The 22,815-nt window shown below is 37.4% G+C and overlaps 1 protein-coding gene across 1 annotated transcript; it reads left to right on the top strand.

The window, feature by feature from the left end:
- Positions 1-12,773: 12,773 nt before the first annotated feature.
- On the top strand, positions 12,774-17,472 carry LOC103433441 (protein LATERAL BRANCHING OXIDOREDUCTASE 1-like). The gene is made up of 4 exons (XM_029101195.2): positions 12,774-13,169; positions 13,387-13,634; positions 16,528-16,852; positions 16,959-17,472. The coding sequence occupies exons 1-4, from the start codon at positions 12,942-12,944 to the stop codon at positions 17,205-17,207; spliced, it is 1,050 nt and encodes a 349-aa protein (XP_028957028.1). The 5' UTR covers positions 12,774-12,941; the 3' UTR covers positions 17,208-17,472.
- The last annotated feature ends 5,343 nt before the right edge of the window (positions 17,473-22,815 follow it).

Genomic DNA, 22,815 nt, shown 5'->3' with positions numbered 1-22,815 from the left:
ACTTAACAATACTCACAAGACTCAAAGTAAACTTACAATACTCAAAACAACTTAAAACAACTAAATAAACTTAAACTAGACACTAGGAATGACTTTGGACGAAAATTGACTTTTACTTGAATCAAAACATTTAAAAACACAAATTAAAACAGATTCTAACTAATTAGACATACTAAAGTAAAGGGGGATTGAGTTTTAGACGAAGTTGAAACAAACAAACAAGTATGAAAAACTAGACAAATTGTAAAACAAATTTGAGAAATAAGATGATGCATGGGATAGCTAGAGGCTTTTTCTCCACACATGATATGTATGCAAACAACTCGATTTCCAATTACTACTTCATTCAATTATGAACGACAATGCTCCAAATTAACCGTGACATCACTAGTTAACTCTCAGATTTTCCTTGTTTTATTGGATTGGATGACATCATTCGACAACTCAAAATATTCTTCTAAAGTTCCCTACATGACATCATAATAGAGATACAATAAAGGATCATTACGTTTAATGAAAATCTTAAGCATTGACAAAGCACTTGCAATTATGATATCATGTCACTCATGCTAGGAATTGAACTTAACGCGATCGTTTATAAGCGACCTTCACTCCATGTGAATATAAGTTTGTAACGATTATGTGAAACTTCCTTATGTTCTAGCAACGGATTTATGCATGCCAATTAAGTGTCGACCTTTAATTAACAAATACAAATAAGTTATCAATCAAATAGTTAAGCCAATTGCATTCACGATTCAAGAGTTCATAACTGGAATTTATCAAATTATATTTCACACATAATCATGGCTTTGAAATCACCCCTAGCCAAAAGGGGTTTAGCCACTCATATTTACAACAAAACGAAAGGAAATGAATTTAAACATTAGAAACAAAAGAAAGAAAACACCTAAACGCTCCAACGATCCAAGTTGGACAGCAAGCACGTCCAAACACTTTCCTTCCCTTCCTTTGCTACGGCACACGGTGTTGGTGAGTGTTTGAAGGTTTGTTTGTAAGGAGGAATGGATGTGAAGATGAATGGATGTGTTTGGATGAAGGTTGTATTGAATGCGGCAAAGAATGGAGAATTGTGTAGATGATGTGTGTGTGTGTGTTTTGGATTGATCTCCCCATGATGAAGGGTGGATGAATGTATTTATAGGCTAGGGAGAGGATGTAATGGGTGGTGGTAATGAGTGGATGTAGTGGTAGGTGAATGTGTTGGGTGGTTGTAATGAGTGGATGTGTTAGGTGAAATGAGTGGATGTAGTGGTAGGTGAATGTGTTAGGTGAAATGAGTGGATGTAGTGGTAGGTGAATGTGTTGGGTGGTGGTAATAAGTGGATGTATTGGTAGGTGAATGTTTTGGGTGGTTGAAATGAGTGGATGTAGTGGTAGGTGAGTGTGTTGGGTGGTTGTAATGAGTGGATGTGTTGGGTGAAATGAGTGGATGTAGTGGTAGGTGAATGTGTTGGGTGAAATGAGTGTGCTAACATGGTTATTTATAGGGAGAGGATGATGCACAAACTTCAAATTTCATCCATTCATTTTGCTCCAAGCATATGACATCCATTCTATGCCCAAAAATGCTCCAAAATGCTCCAAAATGCACTTCTTTGCCACATTAACCCTTTGGACCTACAAACACACGAAAATAGCTTAAAATACTAAAATAACTACAAACTAACAACATAAATTCCAAGAAACAAGCTAACTAAGTCGCATAAATATGCTCCTATCAAATTCCCCCACACTTAGCTTTTGCTAGTCCTCGAGCAAAACAAAACAAACGAAACAAAACAAAACAAAACAAAACATAACCTAGACCTTCCAACAATTGCCTCAGGGATTTTCAATGAAACATGACATGTTAAAAATTATCATTCTCACAGATTTTGGTCATCTTCACACTTGAGCACATACTTAATCGCAGTCACCACTTACTAGTTCATAATTAACCAATTAAAATGATGTTTTGAATGTAGTAACATGCCTTTGAGAATTTGCTCAATTCCTTACAAGATACTCTCTATTTTCACACATTTTCTGACTACACACCCTACACTAGTTATATGTGAGAAGATTGATGTAAACACGAAAGACTAGGACTCACATATGTTATAACAAAGAAAGCAATTTTTTGGAGTTATTAAGCATGTTTAGATATGATCTCATGAATGGAATGCTACTACTTAGATGCGAGAACCAGTGACACCATATGCTCATACCAATTTCGAACTCCACAAATTGAAACACACAACACTCAAGATTGAAGTCAAGGGTTGTAACAAGGCTTGGGGGTAATGGCTAACAAAGAAAGGATATGGATAACAAACGTTCTTAAAGCGATAGCACGCAAAGCAATGAAATAGACACTTGGAAATCACTTTAGAATGCAGAATCAACTTTTAAATATAAAGGGAAGATTCATGCAACACTTAGGGCCGAATTCAATGTTTTGGACCCTTTCTTTAATGAACAACACTTTAGAGCTCTTTTTCATACTCTTTTCAATTCTTTTTTTTTTCTTTTCTACCCATGCCTTATAAAGGACTTTGGCACACACACACACACAAGAATCACTTCCCTCACACTTGCTTTCTGCAATACATTGATAAAAAAGGAGTTCATTCTAAGTCATGCTTTACTATGTAAGAATAAGGGTATGGATGATCCTAAAACTAGGCTAGGTAAAGATAGTGTGGGTTAACAAAGAACATAGGCTTAACAAGGCTCAACGGGATTAAACTTAAACACATAATGAAATGGGGGCACGGCAATTTGGCTTTGGTGGTCACTACACAACTTCATCTTGAATATGTGTTATGCAAATCAATAGCATGCTTTGAATGAAATAAGCATGAGTTCTAGCATTTGGAACTAAATGATGAAACGCTTTCTAAGTAGCAACCAAGCAAAGAATAATGAGATCATGCAACGACTTTAGAAAACAATGATGCACAGATTATTAACTCTCCAAATAAACGTTTCGGCTCAAGTCTCACAAGGTTGTAGCGTTCATTTGAGTTCCTTCCTTCAAGCATGTTACAAAAATTAATTTTTCCTTTATGATTGCATGTGAATTCATAAATTATAACCACAACCAAGCATACACCAAAGAGTAAATCAAATTTTCATCCATGTTTATAACTCTCTTTAACAGTGATGTAATTACAAACCAAATCCTCATCATTGTGTTGGAAGGTACCCTAAGACACAAACAAACACACAAAAACAACTCTTTTTGGGGTTTTCAAAACAATTTTTCAAATTTTTATGAGATATTCAGATTTTTATGTCAAAACACACTAACACTCCAAAACAGCATAAAAACACTTAAAAACAACAAGGAACAACACTAGAAGTAATGGGTGATAAACTCCCACGAATTTCATGCAAAATAACTTGGTTACCCCCCCACACTTAAATCGAACATTGTCATCAATGTTTCAAGCATAAACTCACACAAACACAAGAAAACAATCAAACAAACAACGAATAAACATGACAAGTATGGCAAAGTAAAAACTAGACAGAGTAGAGTTTAAGAACGCAAATCTGGTTTTGGAGATAGATGATCTTGTTGTCTTTCCACAACTTTGATCTCGAACTGGTTCAGAATTCTGAGCGAGAGTTCCTTGGTTTCAAATCAGACTCCTTCTGCTGGGTTGATTTGATTGTGCAGTCTGCATTCTTCTCTGTTTGTTTCTTCTGCACGACAGACAGGCACGAGGTAGAGGTGATGGTCTGTTTCTTTCTTCAATCTTTCCAAGTGCCCACTATTTGCTTTCTTTCTCCTTGTCCCTATCTGAGGATGAATTAGCACATTGTCTCCACATGCTTCGAGACACATCCTAGACATTTGTGCTACAACAAGGTGGTGAAAACAAAGGTCCTTGGCGTTTCAAGCTTGGAACTTTGGAGCGTTTTAGGTGTACTTCGTTCTTGCTTTCAATGTCTACTTTGTTATTTTCTAATTTTGTTGCAATTATGAGTGGCTAAACCCCTATTTAGTTAGGGGGAAGTTTGAAGCCATGAACATGCTTGAGATTTGAATTGATTTCTTCCAATTGTGAATTGATAAGTTGTGATTGCAATTCAATTATCTATTTTATTCATAACTGATTCTTGTATGTTTATTAAGGATGCATACTTAGTTTTCATGCATGAATTAGATGCTAGAATATAAATGAGTTTCACGTAATCATTACAAGTTTATATTCATGAGTAGTCAAGGCTGTTTATCACAATCGAGTTAATTGAATTCTTGGCAATTGTATCATGCATTCATAGTTATAATTGCCTCGTCAACACTTATGATTTTCATTGAATGTAATGATCTCTAATTGTATCTTTATTATGCATTCATATAAGGGACTTTTAGAGAATGATTTGGGTTGTCGCATGCATTCATCCAATTCAATGAGTAAAGGAAAATTTGAGGGTTAATTTATGCATCATGGTTAATTTGGGGTGTTGAGCATCATAGTTTATTGAAAAGCAATTGGAAATCGATTCATGTACAAGAGTGTCATGTGTGAAGAACGGACCTCTAACTAATCTATCCATCATTTTATTTCTCAAATTCATTTTATAATCTGCCTAGTTTTATAACTTGCTTGTTTATTTCAAATTCATCCAAAACCCAATCCCCCTTTACTTTAGTGTGTCTAACTAGTTAGAATCTGTTTTAGTTTGTGTTTTTAAGTGTTTTGAGTCTATAGAGTCTAGTTAAGTGTTTTTAAGTTTCTTTTTGTAAGTCAGTTTAGTTTAGATTAGCAATCCCTCCTAATCCCCGGTCTAGAACAATCCCTACTTATACATATACTACAATTGTCAAAAGAGGGTTTAATTTGAGTGCTTAACTTTCATCGCATCAAATTTTGGCGCCGTTGCCGGGGATTAGCAACTTTGCTAATCCCCCGTTGTTTCTTTTTCATGTCTTTTGTTTTACTTTTGATATTTGATTTAGTTTTCTTTCTTTGATTTTAGGTACTAGAGAAGTAAGACATGGATTTTGGTAGCATTCAAACTCAATTGGCAAATCTTACTTCTCAAATGTCACAGTATGCCGGAAGGACCACAATGCAAAGTGTCCCTACATTTGGTGCGTCCTATGGGCAAGGATATCCAATTCATCAATGTTCTCAATTTGCTACGAATGAAGATGCTTGGGGTTATCAAGGCTGTAGCCAATCAGGGGACAACATGTTTTCCAACGCTTACAATTCGGATTGGAGAGATTATTCAGATTACATGTGTGGAGAACCACAACAATTTCAACAAGATGGATATTGGCAGCAAGAAGAAGAGTTCTATCATTGGCCATATGAACCATCGCAGCCACCACAACCTCATATACAATATGCCCAATCAAATTCTTAATGAATTAAACTCTGGTGCAGGGCTCACAACAAGATCTGCCGCCATCGGAGAAGTTCTATCACTGGCCATATGAACCGTCACAGTCACCACAACAATCTGCCCAATTCAATTCAGGTACGTCTTTGGATGATGATATGTTTAATAAGTTACTCACCTCTTTGAACCAAAAGTAGAAAATCAAAACAAAGAGATACAAAATCAAGCCAAGAAGACGAGTGAATTGGAGAAGCAAACTGGGCAGATTATGGAGTTCATGGCATAAATTCAAGAGCAGAGTGAACTCCCCAACTTAACTATTGAAAATTCGAAGGAAAATTTTGAAATCCATGATGCTATCATTTTGAGAAGTGCTATGGAGGTTGGAGCTAACCGAAAAAAATCCAAACATAGCCTAGAAGTGGATGAGGAGCTGCTGATTGAGGAGGAGGAAGAAGACATACACACGGAAAGGGTAGAACAACCATTGCCTCAGCCCCTTAAGCCCTCTAAACCACCCATCACAAGTAAGGACGTCCCAATTTCATTTCATTCTAATGTTATTCCTCTGAACGTCCCTTTTCCTCGTAGGTTTTTGATTCCCAAGAAAGAGGAGAGTGAAAAAGACATCGTGGAAGCCTTCCCAAAGGTGCAAAATGATATTCCAATTCTTGGTGCAACAAATCAAGTTCCAGATTGTGTTGAAATGTTCAAAGGACTTTGTACACCAAGAAGAATGATTCAAGAGAAAGTAGTGGCTGGAGAAGATGTAGAATGCATTAAAGAGGATGTGCTTGAGACAACCATTCCTAAAGAAGTTGAATTTTATGACACGGGTCAAGTCCCAACCATCACATTCAATCTGGCCAAGTCCAATATCCCTGAACCTTTCAAAAAAGTGGTGTTTGTCATTGAGTTCTTGTCGGACAAAGCAAGTAAGTCATATTCTCCAATTTTACATACGTTTTCCACTAACTTGCTGATTTTGATGATTCAGGCACCCACACTAGAATTTACACCATTGCCGGATCACTTCAAGTATCACCTTCCATTCGAAGATCACTTCCATGGAACCTAGGGGAATGTGACGGGAGGTATCGTCTGGCTGCAAGACGTTAAAGAAAGCGTTTCTTGGGAGGCAACCCATGTATTCAAAAAAGGAAGATCTATGAATCGCTTTACAATTAGTTTTGCGTTTCTAAAAACCTTCCTTTTTCTGCATTTCTATTTTGCCATGATTGTCATTTTTTATTTTTGTTGTTTATTTAATTATTTTTTGGTGTGGGTTTATTTTTGAAACATTGACAGATATGCAAGATATTCTTACATTCATTTTCACGAAAAAAAGGAACATTAAGCAGGAAATTACAAGAGGGAGCCTTCACAAAGGCTGCTTAGGAGAAGTCTCAGTAGTCGGCGGAGCCTCAGCAGTCGGCGGAGCCCCAGAAGAAGGAGGCAGCGGAGGTTGATCATTTGGAGCTTCAGTACGCGGTGCAGCCCCAGAAGACGAAGGCAAATGCTGTTGGAATAAACCCACAAACCGCTGATGATTAAGTAAAATCTGACCATCAGATTCCTGCATCTGGTCAATCTTCCTCTTCATGTTTGTAGCATAATTATGTGCGAGCCTGTGCAATTGTTTATTCTCATGCTTAAGCCCTCTAATCTCCTGCTTGAGACTCATCACTTCAGCCGCCAATGATTCAACTTGACGGGTTCGGGCAAATAGGCGTTGGGCCATATTAGACACGGAACCTGCGCACTGCACACTGAGAGCCAGAGAATCCTTTACAGCCAACTCATCAGATCGTTTGGTAAGTAGTCTATTATCTTTGGGAGTGACAAGGTTCCTGGCCACCACCGCAGCTGTCATATCATTCTTCATCACCGAATCTCCAACGGTAAGGGGACCAGTAGGGGATATGAAGGTTGGGCGCCATATGTTGTTTGGAGAAGACGGGACTGCCTCTTCACCAAGGTTCAAGTCAAAACGACGGTCGGAGGGGCCAGACATTTTCACAGGTGTTAAAGAAAGAAGAGGTCAGACAAGTCAAGATCGTAGAAGTGCAAGAAGAGAGTTTTTACAGGCAGAAATTCAAGTGTGCTTTGAACGTCCTGCGTACCTCTATAAAAATCAGCACTCGATGGGATTTCAGAGATCGAAGAGGCGAGCTCAGAAATCGAAAAGGCCAACTAAAAAAATCAAAGAGGCGCTAGCTTTCTCAAAAACTGAGCTTGCTCAGAAACCACGGCCAATCTTCTTTTCCAGATTTGTCCGCACTTGTCACATGCTACTCGACGGGATTTCAGAGATCGAAGAGGCAATTCCAGATATCGGAGAGGCATCTGCTTTTGCAGACGTGTCAACATCTGTCACATGCAGAGTAAGCTTTGCGAAAATCACAGGCAGTTTGTCGAAGCGTCGATTCCAACCATCTGCTTTTGCAGACATGTCAACATCTATCACATGCAGAGTAAGCTTTGCAGAAATCACGGGCAGTTTGTTGAAGCGCTGATTCCAACCATCTGCTTTTCCCGACGTGTCAACATCTGTCACTTGCAGAGTCAGCTTTACGGAAATTACAGGCAATCTGTCGAAGATCTCTTGTGAAGTAGAAAGCACGTGAAGTTTACTATTAAATCGTCCAACGGTTGCTGACAATAGTGAAAGAATAATACCGGTTATTAATTCCTATAAATGTCATCCTTCACCCTCAATTGCAAGGCAAACATACATAACCCTATTTCTTCTCAGAAAATGCCTTTCCAACACACCCTCTCAAGTTACTCAGTGTTCCTAAATCCTTGGGGTACCTATGCAAACAACTCATCCAAAGCAAAAGTATTTCATATCATGAAGGTTGAAAGCAAGAGTATCTCATATCATGCTTTCTCCCTGTCATTCTCCTTGTCTTTGTTTTAGGACAAGGAGAAAGAGAGCAATCAGCCAGCACTTGGTATCAATCTTTCGATCTGAAACCGATTGCCTGGAACCCCTTCCTGATTGCTTACCTAGCCTTGCTCTCGAGTACTCATCTTCATCATCTTATGCTTCCTCTTCGTCTACCACATCTGCCTGGGGAACAGATAAGGGAAGTGAAAATGATACCTCGAAGCATGTGGAGACAATTTACCAATTCATCCTCAGCTAGGGACAAGGAGAAAGAAAGCAAGAGGTGGGCACTTGGAAAGATTGAAGAAAGAAACAGACCAACACCTCTACCTCGTGCATGCCCGCCATGCAGAAGAATCAAGCAGAGAAAAATGCAGACTGCACAATCAAATCAACCCAGCAGAATGAGTTTGATTTGAAACCAAGGAACTCTCATATTCCTCGCTCAGAATTCCAAACCAGTTCGAGATCAAAGCTGTGAAAAGATAACAAGATCCTCTATCTCCAAAAACCAGATTTGCGTTCTTAAACTCTACTCTGTCTAATTTTTACTTTGCCATACTTGTCATGTTTATTCGTTATTTGTTTGTGTGAGTTTATGCTTGAAACATTGAGGACAATGTTTGATTTAAGTGTGGGGGGGGTAACCATTGTTTTGCATGAAATTCGTAGGAGTTTATCACCCATTACTTCTAATGTTGTTCCTTGCTTTTTAAGTGTTTTTAAGCTGTTTTGGAGTGTTTCAATGTGTTTTGACATAAAAATCCAAAAATCTCATAAAAATTTGAAAAATTCTTTTTGAAAAACCTAAAAAGAGTTGTTTTGTATGTTTATTTGTGTCTTAGGGTACCTTCCAACACAATGATGAGGATTTGGTTTTTAATTACATGACTGTTAAAGAGAGTTATAAACATGGGTAAAAATTTGATTTACTCTTTGGTGTATGCTTGGTTGTGGTTATAATTTATGAATTCACAGCAATCATAAAGGAAAAATCAGTTTTTGTAACATGCTTGAAGTAAGAAACTCAAATGAACGCTACAACCTTGTGAGACTTGAGCCTAAACGTTTATTTGGAGAGTTAATAATCTGTGCATCATTGTTTCCTAAAGTCGTTGCATGATCTCATTACTCTTTGCTTGGTTGCTACTTAGAAGGCGTTTCATCATTTAGTTCCAAATGCTATAACTCATGCCTATTTCATTCAAAGCATGCTATTGATTTGCATAACACATATTCAAGATGAAGTTGTGTAGTGACCACCAAAGCCAAATTGTCGTGCCCCTATTTCATTATGTGTTTAAGTTTAACCCCGTTGAGCTTTGTTAAGCCTATGTTCTTTGTTAATCCACACTATCCTTACCTAGCCTAGTTTTAGGACCATCCATACCCTTGTTCTTGAAGCATAGTAAAGCATGACTTAAAATGAATTTTTTTTTTATCAATGCATTGCAGAAAGCAAGTTTGGGGGAAGTGATTCTTGTGTGTGTGTGTGTGCCAAAGTCCTTCATAAGGCACGGGTAGAAAAGGAAAATAAGAAGAATAATTCGTGGAAAATAGAATGAAAAGAAGAAAAGTTGTGAAAAGAGTTGAAAAATTTATGAGAAAGAGCTCTAAAGTGTTGTTTGTTGAAGAAAGGGTCCAAAGTATTGAATTCGACCCTAAGTGTTGCATGAATCTTCCCTTTGTGTTTAAAAGTTGATTTTTGCATTCTAAAGTAAATTTCAAGTGTCGATTCCATTACTTTGCTTGCTATCGCTTTAAGAACATTTGTTATTCCTATCCTTTCTTTGTTAGCCATTACCCCCAAGCTCTGTTACAACTCTTGACTTCAATCTTGAGTGTTGTGTGTTTCAATTTGTGGAGTTTGAAATTGATATGAGCATATGGTGTCACTGGTTCTCGCATCTAAGTAGTAGCATTCCATTCATGAGATCATATATATACATGAATTAATAATTCCAGAAATTGCTTCTTTGTTGAAAAACATATATGAGTACTAGTTTTCATGTTTACATCAATCTTCTCACATATACCTAATATAGGGAGTGTAGTCAGAAATTCTTGTGTGAAAATAAGAGTATATCTAGTAAGGAATTGAGGAAATTCTCTAAGGCATGTTACTATATTCAAAATGCTGTTTTAATTGATTAAATGTGAGCTAGTGAATGGTGACTATGATCAAGTATGCTCGAGGGTAAGGATCGCTTAAATCTATGTGAGTGGTGATCTTTGGCATGTCATGTTTCATTGAAAATTCCTGAGGCAAATGTTGGAAGGTATAGGTTATGTTTTGTTTGTTCCGTTGTTTTGTTTTGCTCGAGGACTAGCAAAAGCTAAGTGTGGGGGAATTTGATAGGAGCATATTTATGCGATTGAGTTAGCTTGTTCTCAAGCATTTATGTTGTTATTTCTTAGTTAATTATGTATTTTAAGCTATTTTTGTGTGTTTGTAGGTCCGTAGGCCTTATAAAGCAATAAGGTGCATTTTGGTGCATTTTGGAGCAGTTTTGGGCTTGGAATGGATAGCACATGCATGGAGCAAGGTGGATGGACGAAATTGAAGACTAAAGAGGCTTGGAATGTGTTAAAAACGAAAGAAAAATTAATGTAAAAATGACAAAGAGCTCAGCAACCAAAGAAGAAACATGAGTCAAGATTACCTTATCATCATCCATGTTCCCTCCTTGCACTTAATTGCTACACCATTCCTTGTTCCCTCCATCATTTCAGATTTCATGCATCATTACTTTGAATCATTTCAACACCACTCCATTTTACCCATGCTATGCATCATTACTTCACTTTCACCTTTGAATCATTTCAACACCACTCCATTTTACCCATGATTTGCATCATTACTCCACTTTCACATTTGAATCATTTCAACACCACTCCATTTTACCCATGTTTTGCATCATTACTCCACTTTCACCTTTGAATCATTTCAACACCACTCCATTTTACCCATGCTTTGTCTTGCACTTCCTCTATAAAAGGAAGTGTTTGTAACATAAATGGGTTCATATATTTTTTGAGATCATTCACTCCCATTTCAATACAACCTTCATCCAAACACATCCATTCATCTTCACATCCATTCCTCCATACAAACAAACCTTCAAACACTCACCAACACCTTGTGCCGTAGCAAAGGAATGAAAGGAAAGTGCTTGGACGTGCGTGCTGTCAACTTGGATCGTTGGAGCGTTTAGGTGTTTTCTTTCTTTTGCTTTCAATGTCTACTTTGTTATTTTCTAATTTTGTTGCAATTATGAGTGGCTAAACCCCTATTTAGTTAGGGGGAAGTTTGAAGCCATGAACATGCTTGAGATTTGAATTGATTTCTTCCAATTGTGAATTGATAAGTTGTGATTGCAATTCAATTATCTATTTTATTCATAACTGATTCTTGTATGTTTATTAAGGATGCATACTTAGTTTTCATGCATGAATTAGATGCTAGAATATAAATAAGTTTCACCTAATCGTTACAAGTTTATATTCATGAGTAGTGAATGTTGTTTATTACAATCGCATTAATTGAATTCTTGGCAATTGTATCATACATTCATAGTTATAATTGCCTCGTCAACACTTATGATTTTCATTGAACGTAATGATCTCTAATTGTATCTCTATTATGCATTCATATAGGGGACTTTTAGAGAATGATTTGGGTTGTCGCATGCATTCATCCAATTCAATGAGTAAAGGAAAATCTGAGAGTTAATTTGTGCATCACGGTTAATTTGGGGTGTTGAGTATCATAGTTTATTGAAGTAATTGGAAATCGATTCATGTACAAGAGTGTCATGTGTGAAGAACGGACCTCTAACTAATCTATCCATCATTTTATTTCTCAAATTCATTTTATAATCTGCCTAGTTTTATAACTTGCTTGTTTATTTCAAATTCATCCAAAACCCAATCCCCCTTTACTTTAGTGTGTCTAATTAGTTAGAATCTGTTTTAGTTTGTGTTTTTAAGTGTTTTGAGTCTATGGAGTCTAGTTAAGTATTTTTAAGTTTCTTTTTGTAAGTCAGTTTAGTTTAGATTAGCAATCCCTCCTAATCCCCGGTCCAGAACGATCCCTACTTATACATATACTACAATTGTCAAAAGAGGGTTTAATTTTAGTGCTTCGCATCAGGCTCTGATACCAAATTGTCACATCCCGGCCCAGGGTCCATCACATCCCGGGCCCGCTCCACCACCGTAGCACGATATTGTCTTCTTTGGGCCCCGACTACGCCCTCATGGATTTGTTTCTAGGAACTCATACGAGAACTTCCCATTGGGTCACCTATCATGGAATTGCTCTTGCGCGCTACTCGCTTAACTTCAGAGTTCCGACGGAACTCGAAGCCAGTGAGCTTCCAAAATGTCTCATGCTAAGTAGGGATGAGAATATACATATAAGGATCACTTCCCTGGACGATGTGAGATCTTACAATTATGTTTGAGAGAAAAAGGAGCATATATGCAGCCACAAAAAAATCATGAGAAAACATGTCATAGGGTCCCCTACAACAAATTGAGTGGTGTCTAAGCATTTCTACCTAACAAGACATATGTTCCATAAATTTGCCATCTTCACAAAACAATATCATAACCTCTCATTTCACCATCCTCCTCCAATATTGAAGCCAACCTCTGTGAAACAAGAGTTTGGTTTTCTGATATGGAATCTGTACCAAATGTTCAAGAACTGGTAAGAAATGATCCTCTGCAGGTCCCTGAAAGTTTCCTTATCGGGAATGAGGAAGAAGAAGACAAGCTACAGAGTACTGCAGACAAATATAATCTTTCTTCTGAGATCCCAATCATTGATCTTTCTCTCCTCTCGAGAGGAAGTGAGGAGGAGCTTCACAAACTGGACAAGGCTTGTGAAGAATGGGGGTTCTTTCAGGTGATCACCGTGTACTTGGATTTTCATTTTCTTTTGGGTCAGAGTCGTGTTTATGTTGTCAGACCAAAATATGAAGCATGCAAGTTCAGGAAAAAATGAGTCTATCAATAATCACATTTGGCAACATAATGTTCAACTGTCTGATAAGAGAACATTTCTCGGGAGGTAATGGACACTTAAGTTCATGCTATAATATAATGGAACGTTTTGTGCGCAGGTGATAAATCATGGAGTGGCAACAGAAGTGTTGCAGGAAATGAAGGATGCCACGACCAAGTTCTTTGAACTTCCGTTGGAAGAGAAGAACAAAATTCGTATGCCACCGGATGACTTTCAAGGCTACGGCCAAGCCTATGCGGTTGCACAAGGGCAGACACTGGACTGGTCTGATGCACTGTTTCTCAGGATTTATCCAGCACAGTACAGAAAGCCTAACTTATGGCCAATCGCACCAGAGGGATTCAAGTATGTTTCTAAATTTAATTTAAGGAAAAATGGAGACTACCTAATGTTTCAAGGAATTTGAAAACACTAGTGGATGTTGATGTACTTTAATAGGAATGTGATGTAATGAGTGCTTCAAAAGAAAATAAAGAGATCTAAGAGCAAGAGATGCCGTAAAATAACCAACACTCTATTATAAAGAACCAAGTTAAAAAAAATTATCTAAAAAAGATGCGGTAAAAGATTCTCTATTATAGCAAAATGAAAAATCACTCTTTAAATTTAGGGAGCAATTGTTTACTTACTAAACATTAAAAAACTAAAAATAAAACTCAAGGACCCTTTTGAGCAAAGAGAAAAGGAAGAGACAAGGGTGTTTTAGAAAAAGAGTGGGTTGAGTTTGAATTGCTAATAATAAAATATTCAAAGTTGGTTGAAATAGAGAGTGTTGCTAGAGATGAAAAGTTAAATTGAGTAGCTAAAATAGTTTTTTGACCTTATTCACTTGCTAGATTAACAAAAAATTAGAGCTTTTCTTTGACATGCTCTAATGAATCAGAATGGGAGATTCTCATCATATGTCCAATCATAATGAAATTGAGTTTCTTTATGTTAAAATTTTATAACTTTGGAGTACGGCTACAATGCTATATTTCACTCAGAGGTATGGGTTATGCAAGATCCAACCGTTGCAAGGTCTATTAGATCTCTATATGCAATATCTAAATTAACCATTGATTTTTCAAACCTCTTAGTGGTACATACCATGAAAAAAGAATTACTAACTTTAATAAGGAACTAAAATAAAAACCACTATGTTTTTCTTCTACAAAATTTAAACTAGTTTAAAATGTAAACCTAATTTTGACTCTAAGCCCTTGGGGTTAGCCCAATGATTTTGGGTCAGTAATTATGTAATAGGTAAAAGTAGGCTGTAGATCTTATAATCAAAGTTAAACAATTTGACTATCTTGTAAAAGATTATTATTTTGGGTAATGTGTAAGCAATACATATGAGTTGTTACACAAAAGAAGAGTTAATTAACATAGAAACAAGGGTAAATTACACAGTAGCCCCTCAGGTTTTGAGGTCTATTACAACCTCATATAACAACTTTAAAACATTTCACTTTCATACCTCAAGTACTATTTTATTTCAATATAATACATCCGTTAGATTTTCCATCCATTAGTCCGTTAAATGCTGACGTGGCTACTACATTTGTGCCACGTGGCTGCCAAATGTGTGCCACGTGGCAATTTTTTTTTTAAAAAAAAAAAAACCTAAATCTTCCAAATAAATTATAAAATTTTAAAAAAAATTAAAACCCATCCATCTCCTCGCAACCCCCCCTCCCAAAACAAATCCAGATCCTTTTTCCCCCACCCCACCCACCCACCCACCTCACAGAAACCTCATTCCTCTTCCTCACCCCCCCTCCTCCTCCTCTCTTTTCCCCGAAGAAGAAGAAGAAGAAGAAGAGGGAGGAAGAAAAGAAGAAAAAAAAAAATTGTCCCTAACCCCCCCAACCCCAGCGACACAGAAGAAGAAGAAGAGGAAGAATAAGAAGAATAAGAGGGAGGAAGAAAAGAAAAAAAAAAATTTGTCCCCCAGCCCCGCGCCTAGCAACCCACATCCAGTCCCCCCTCCCGGCCCGGCGACCCTCCTCCCTGTTCTTCTTTTTCTCCTTCTTCTTCTTCCCCTCCACCCCTCCATCCATCCCACCCCACCCCGACCTCCCCCGTAACCCCCCCCCACCCCCACACAGAGCTGTCAAAGGCAATTTTCAAACCCCTAATTTACCAAAAAAACCATAAATTCGATCAATTTCACATACAATTCATAAACCCAATTCAAACATATGCGCATTTGATAGAGAGAGAAAGTAGAAAGAGAAGAAGAAGAAGAAGAAGAGAGAGAGAGAGAGAGAGAGAGAGAGAGAGAGAGAGAGAGAGAGAGAAGAAAGAAAGAGGGAGGAGGGCTCCCATGATGAAACTGGCCCAATCGCCGAGCACCATCGTGCTCCTGGGTGGAGAAGGCAGGTGGGTCGTCACGCGCTGGAGAGGGGGGGAAGGCAGGTGGGTCGTTCTTTGTTTTGGCTTTCTGGAACTCTGATTTTTCTTAGCAAAATGGTGAAGACCAAGAAATTGAAGAAATGGCAGTGCAGCGAAAGCCCCAGTTGGTGATGGGATTCGAAGAGAGGGAAAATGATAAATGGGAGAGAGGGAAGGCAGGTGGGTCGTCGAGGGAAGCAGGCGGTCGTCAGGGGTGGGGGGAGAGGGTAGTAGGTCGTGTGTAGGGGTGGGGGGAAGGGATTTTGTAAATGTGAGTTGAGTTGTAGAGAGATGAGGGTGTGGGATGTGGGGAAGGGGAAGGGGATCTGGGTTCGGGTTTTTGTGGTTTTTTTTTTAAATAATAGGGTTAATATTATAATATTGTTAATGTATAAAAAATTATTATTTTTGCCACGTGGCAGCCACATCAGCACAAATGTGGCAGCCACGTCAGCATTTAACAGACCATTAGATGGAAAATCTAACGGAGATGTTATTTTGAAATAAAATAGTACGTAAGGTATGAAAGTGAAATGTTTTAAAGATGTTGTATGAGGTTGTAATAAACCTCAAACTTGAGGGGTTTCTATGTAATTTACTCTAGAAACAAAGTGGGGGGTGACTAATTAATCACGGTTAATGGGTGTAGAAAATCTAAGTACGTACTTGTAAGTGTCATATAGCTATAGCCACCCATCAATCACCCAAACGTTGTGAATCTCATACCCAACATGCATGCGATCTTGTACACTTCAACAATTAGAAGTCACCACGTACAAGTGCAAGTGCAGCTGTATAGTAAACTCTATTTTAACATATAACTTTCATTGAATTGGTAAATGTCATGTGGTTGATGAAGGGAAACTATTGAGGCGTATTCAAGCGGAGTTAAAAGAATTAGAGATGAGCTCCTAAGGTGTCTATCTTCAACTCTGGGGATGGAAAAGGATGCTCTTCTTAATCTTCATCAAGAAGTAACCCAAGCTTTGCGCGTAAACTACTATCCTCCATGCAACATGCCTGGTAAAGTACTAGGTCTTAGTCCGCACTCGGACACAAGCACCATAACCATTCTCATGCAAGAAGACAATGTAACCGGATTACAAATTCGAAAAGAAGGTGAATGGGTGCCCGTGAAGCCAATTCCAAACGCTCTCGTTGTTAATGTTGGAGATGTTATGGAGGTAAACTGAGCAATGCCAACAACATTCGCCTAAAATTTCTCATTGAACTATAACATAAGGAGTACAAAATTTTCTTTAAGGTTCAATTTTCTTTTGGCTGTGACAGATATGGAGTAATGGGAAGTACAGGAGCATTGAACATAGAGCTGTGACAACCGAAAGCAAATCGAGGATATCTTATGCATCATTCATTTTGCCACACGCAGAGGTGGAAGTTGAACCTTTTGGTCATATAGTGGAGTTATCTGGGTCCCAGAAGTACAAGAAGGTCAAGTACGGAGATTATCTGCGTAGTTCCTTGAAGGGGAAACTTAAGGGGAAATCACACATTGAAACGGCGAAGATTGGAAGTTGAACAGAAGAAAAAAAATTAATCAAATAAATGCTGTTGATAATATGAAAGGTATTTTCTAAAACCATATATTTCGAAAATGGGTTTGGCTATCTTCTCAATTCATTGCAATTGAGTAAGTACTGAACAATTGATTGGATTCCCATGATTATTTTGATTGAGATGTTGTTATTTACGTATTGTACGTGATGTTGATTTTGATTTCTCTGTTGCTGTAAGAAATTCTATATATTTCCTCTTTTATTTGGATATGAAATTATTAATTAAAGTGATGTGGGCAAATATCTATATATATATAAGGACGAAACCAGGATTAGAAATGGGGTGGGCTAAATCTTAAGCTAATTTTGTTTAATGAATAATCTAATTTATTAGCAATTGTGTCATATTAATATTATTCCTCAAAATTCTTATTCTATAAGAAAAAAAAGTTTTCTATAATGCAAATAAAAAAAAAAGAACGCTATATATATACTATTGATTAGTAAAATCTTTTGTACCACTTAAGCCCTCTCCAACCGAATGGGCTTTGTTTAGTCCCGTTTAGAATTATAACTTTGTAAAAGATTATATTTTAATAAAATGTCAAGCCATAATTATATATGATCTCCAACCGAAAGGGTTAAGTATAGTATATTCAATAATTTATTAATTTTGATTTTGATTTTATTCTTTATATTTAGGGAGTTTTAACGAAAAGTCCGCGGTACTATTCACTTTAACGAAAAACCACATTTTTACACTAAAAAGTCAAACCTGGCACTATTCATTTTACTGTTTATTTTGTCGTTATCGTTAAAACTCAAAGTTTTCAAATCATTTTCATTAGTTTTCCTTTATATTTATAGGTAATTAATTAAACTACTAACTATATTAAATAAAAGGGCAAAAGACTATTTACTACCTTCAAGTTTCGTGGTTTTCAACATTTAATACATCAATTTTTTTTCGTCCCAGAGTCATATCTAAAGTGTAAATTTTGAGACAATCTCATACATCCGTTAGTCAAACTATTAAGTCTTCCGTTAAGTGACGACGTGGCGCCCAAGTGGACAATGACTGGGCGCCATGTGTCAATAAGTGTTCCACGTGGATATTAAAAATAAAAAAAAATTAAATTACAAAATTACAAAAAAATTAAAAAATTAAAAAAAACTATTCTTCTCCTTCACCCACCCCAACCCAAACTATGCTTCCCCTGTCGCCTTCCTCCCCACCTCACTATAACCGAGCCCTCAACCTTTCCCCTTTATCTTTCCTTAACAGCTCTGCTCCTTTTCGGACCAGCGACAGAGATCTGCGATCACTTGAACGCGCAATTTCACATCCCTAACCCTAATTTCTGATTCCCCTTCTCGATATCTCCGATTCGATTTGAGAGCAGCTGAAACGACGCCGCCGCGATGGGTGATTTCAACCTCGCACTCGTTATCATCGCCATTGTTCTCTGCATCATCGTCTTCGTCTTCAATGTCTACCTGCTCGTCAATTACCAGATCTCGTCCAACCCACAACAAATTACCAAAATTTAGAGCAACGTACCTGGCGATTGAGCGTGGTGGGGTCGTGCCTGGACCAGAAGAGATCGAGCAGGCTCTCAAAGTTGCACTCTTTAGGGTCGTACTGCACTCTCACAACCTCCAAGTGCTGGGTGGTGCTGGTACACACGACCTCGTAACTCGGGTTGTGCAGAAACCCCTGGGTGTACCCAACCTTTGTCTTTGTCACGTCGGGTACTCGCTGAAACTCCAACTCGACACCCCGGAAGCACCTGTCTCCAAAATGAGTGAAATGTTGACCCGTGAAGACGCCGGAAAAAGTGTGCACATTGGGGAACACGTTCTCCGCCCGCATGAGCCAGAAAAGCTCGATAACGATGAGAAAGGAGGCTCGGAGACCCTGCTGGGAGTAGCCATTGGTGAGAGAGTTCCAGGAGACGACGTCATTGTCAGAAATGGCATCAAATACGAGGTGGGGTCCGGGCAAGTCCCCGCATTTGGCGTAGAAGTTGACGACGGTGTTGGCGATGTATACGCAGGATATGGGACCGGCTTTGATGATGTGGGCGTGGACAGACTTGCCATTTTGGAGGTCCTTTTGGCAGGTGAATTGGACGATGACAGCTGAGGAGGGTGTGCGGAGGAGAGAAGGGAGGGAGAGGGTGTGCCTAAAAACTTTTTTTTTTTTAATTGAGTGGGTCGGGGTTGAGGGAGGGAGAGGATTGGATTTGCACATATGGGTGGAGGCCGAGAAGGGAGCGATGGGAGGACGAAGAGGTGGGCACGGGTGGGATTTAGGGAAGATTAAGTTTTTCTCTTTTTTTTTTAATATACATTTATTATTATATTTATTTTATAAATAATTTATTTTTAATTTCCACATGGATGACACGTGGCGCCCAGTCATTATCCATATGGGCGCCATGTCACAGTTAACGGAAGACTTAACAGTTTGACTAACGGATGTATGAGACTATCCCAAAATTAACACTTTAGGTATGACTCTGGGACGAAAAAAAATTGATGTACTAAATGTTGAAAACCATGATACATGAGGGTAGTAAACAGTCTTTTGCCCTAAATAAAATTATTTGGATAGGATTTTTTTGTGCGACGTGTCGCAAAAGTCAAGAACTTAAAATTTTCATTTGGGTATTAAAACCTTTTCACCTGGGTTCCTTTCAATTCAACTCAACAAATGATCTTCATCATCCATCTCTCTAAAAACTAGCCAGAGATGGACATAAATCTTCTCACCAGGGCACCTTGGAAATTTACAAAGACTTTCCTAGTTAACAAATATTAAATTAGTTCAAACCCCAATATCCCATATGAAAATCAACTCTAAAAGCATTCACACAGAGTGAAGTCTTGGACGTAGCAAACCGCGGCCCTAGCAAACGGGCTGGGCATTAACCCAACTTCGGCCATCCTGATAGCCCTTTGGCCTTTGAACCCTTTAGTCATCTCCATTTGAGATGATCTTAGTACTACGATTTAATAATATTTCTTCATTTATAAATGAGAGGATTTAAGTTTAAATTTAAGAAATGGTGAGTTGGCAACCAATTTATTCCTTAACCCCATAATGTAAACTTGTTGTCATGCCCTTTCCATTCAAGTGAGTCAAAATAAAGCTTTTGTTTGTCCCTTCATTCAATTATCTTTTTTATATAAACTGAAAATAGTGTTCCAGGGCAAAAGTCAACAGAGTACATCAGCAAAGTAAATATACACAAGAGGTCCACTTACATAGTAAGCATAAAGAAAAATATATAGACCCCAAAGCAAAACAAACTAGGGCTCAGAACACACTTTGAAGCTCAAAACACACTATGAAGCTCAAAACTAGAAACACACTAAAGCAGAAAGCAAGACTTTACTTGGTTTAGGAACTTGTCCATCACTGTTATAAAAATCTTCACCTACCGCTACTTAGATCTCGCCTAGGTGCTATGCAACTAGCCACTGCGCCGACTAATCTTTAGGCATTTGAAGATTAAGAAATATGGCCTAAACTTGCCTAAGCACTCGCCGAGACGGCCTAGGCACCTGCCTAGATCACGGCTCTCACTTATACAGAAAATAAATAACTTTCATTTTGCATTTTATTTTTTCAATAAATTATAAGTCTTATTAAATCCTTGATGAACACTCATTGTATGCTTGTTTTCCATTATTGACCCTAAAAACTACCAAGCCTATGTGAAGCATATGTCGAGTAACTAATAAGCTAACTCCATCATTCGATTCAATGTGGGGCGTGCCAACTTGATGACAGAGCTTGGTCGGTGAGTAAATGTGACATGCCTTGATCCCGATATTCCCTGAATACGAAGGTAAGTACATGCTGGCCGACACCCGAAGGTGATGCAAGCCATTTAGAATGTATGAGAACTAGGCATGGCAAATGAGTCGTGTCTGTCGTGTTCATGTCGTTTTCATGTAACACATGTTATCTTATCGGGTCATGTCGTGTCACACCCATTATCTTAACAGGTCCTTAATAGGTCGGGTCACTTTACCCAATGAGTAAAGTGACCTGACCCGTTATGACTCGTTAAGAAAAATATTTTTTTTTCTTCTTAAATTTGCACATACCACACATTACCACATAAATATTACTTCAAAACATTAAAACACATTTTTCGTTTAAGTACTATGTCTACACTCGAAAATAAGAGCCTAATAAAAAAATAATACATACATTACTAATCTATTACAAATATTAAATGTGCAAGGATATGCAAAATGAAAGAGTTTTTGTTTTTAAGGTTGTGAAGCCTTTCTCAAAAGTTTAAACCTTGCCAATGGAACTTAAAGCTTGCATGTTATTCCTTTTACAAAATCCTCAATTTACATCAATCATCATGAGGAAATTGTATTGGAACTTTGGCCTTCAAGGAAATTAATATATATAATTATTATGGAAATTGTTATTAGCACTCCAAAATCCTCATTCTACACCCCAAACTTTCTATATTGGGAAAGAAAAATACACTTGTGAGGAGTGTAGAATGAGATTTTTGGAGTGCCAATAACATTTCCCATTATTATAGTTTATTCCACTAGTGTAAATATTTTAAATTGAAGATCGAATTTATTCATTGTATTCATATAGGGTCAAGGAGAGTAGCTGTAAAAAATCATCAAATCGGAGTTAAAATAATAGTTAAATCGTGATTTTTCGTTTTATAACCGTCGAAAAGTTTTGTCTCGTTACTTGATCTCTGAATGTTTGTTTTTTGCAATTTTTGGCGTATGCGATCTCAAAGTATATACAAACATGTTTGATGGTTGGATCGTTGAAACTAGTTTGGTAGAATGCGTATCTCATCAAAACAATAGATTCACTAACACTTAAGAGTTTATTCATACTTTCATTAAGTATAACATAAGATTTTGTGGTATCCACTAGTGTAGATATTTTAAATTGAAGATCGAATTCAATCATTGTATTCATATAGGGTCAATAAGTATAGCTGTAAAAAATCATCAAAATCAGAGTTAAAATAGCTGTTAAATCATGATTTTTCTTTTTATAACCGTTGAAACGTTTTGTCCTGTTACTTTATCTCTGAATATTTGTTTTTTGCAATTTTTGGCGTCTGTGATCTCGAAGTATATATAAACATGTTTGACGGTTGGATCGTTGAAACTAGTTTCGTAGAATGCATATATCATCAAAACAATAGATTCACTAACAATTAAGAGTTTATTCATACTTTCATTAAGTATAACATAAGATTTTGTGGTATCCACTAGTGTAGATATTTTAAATTGAAGATTGAATTCAATCATTGTATTCATATAGTGTCAAGGAGTGTAGCTGTATAAAATCATCAAAATCGAAGTTAAAATAACCGTTAAATCGTGATTTTTCTTTTTATAACCGTCGAAAAATTTTGTCCCGTTACTTGATCTCTGAATGTTTGTTTTTTTGCAATTTTTGGCATATGCGATCTCGAAGTATATACAAATATGTTTGACGGTTAGATCGTTGAAAGTAGTTTTGTAGAATGCGTATCCCATCAAAACAATAGATTCACTAACACTTAAGAGTTTATTCATACTTTCATTAAGTATAACATAAGATTTTGTGATATCCACTG

Source organism: Malus domestica, chromosome 04, assembly GCF_042453785.1.
Source record: "Malus domestica chromosome 04, GDT2T_hap1".
NCBI lineage: Eukaryota > Viridiplantae > Streptophyta > Magnoliopsida > Rosales > Rosaceae > Malus > Malus domestica.
Note: the sequence above shows the minus strand (reverse complement) of the source record. Positions and strands in the feature narration are given on the sequence as shown.

Coding starts and splice junctions, on each gene's coding strand:
- LOC103433441 (XM_029101195.2), top strand. CDS start 12,942: ATGGAATCTGTACCAAATGTTCAAGAACTGGTAAGAAATGATCCTCTG. Junction 13,170..13,386: donor AAGAATGGGGGTTCTTTCAG/GTGATCACCGTG, acceptor TTTTGTGCGCAG/GTGATAAATCATGGAGTGGC. Junction 13,635..16,527: donor ATCGCACCAGAGGGATTCAA/GTATGTTTCTAA, acceptor TGGTTGATGAAG/GGAAACTATTGAGGCGTATT.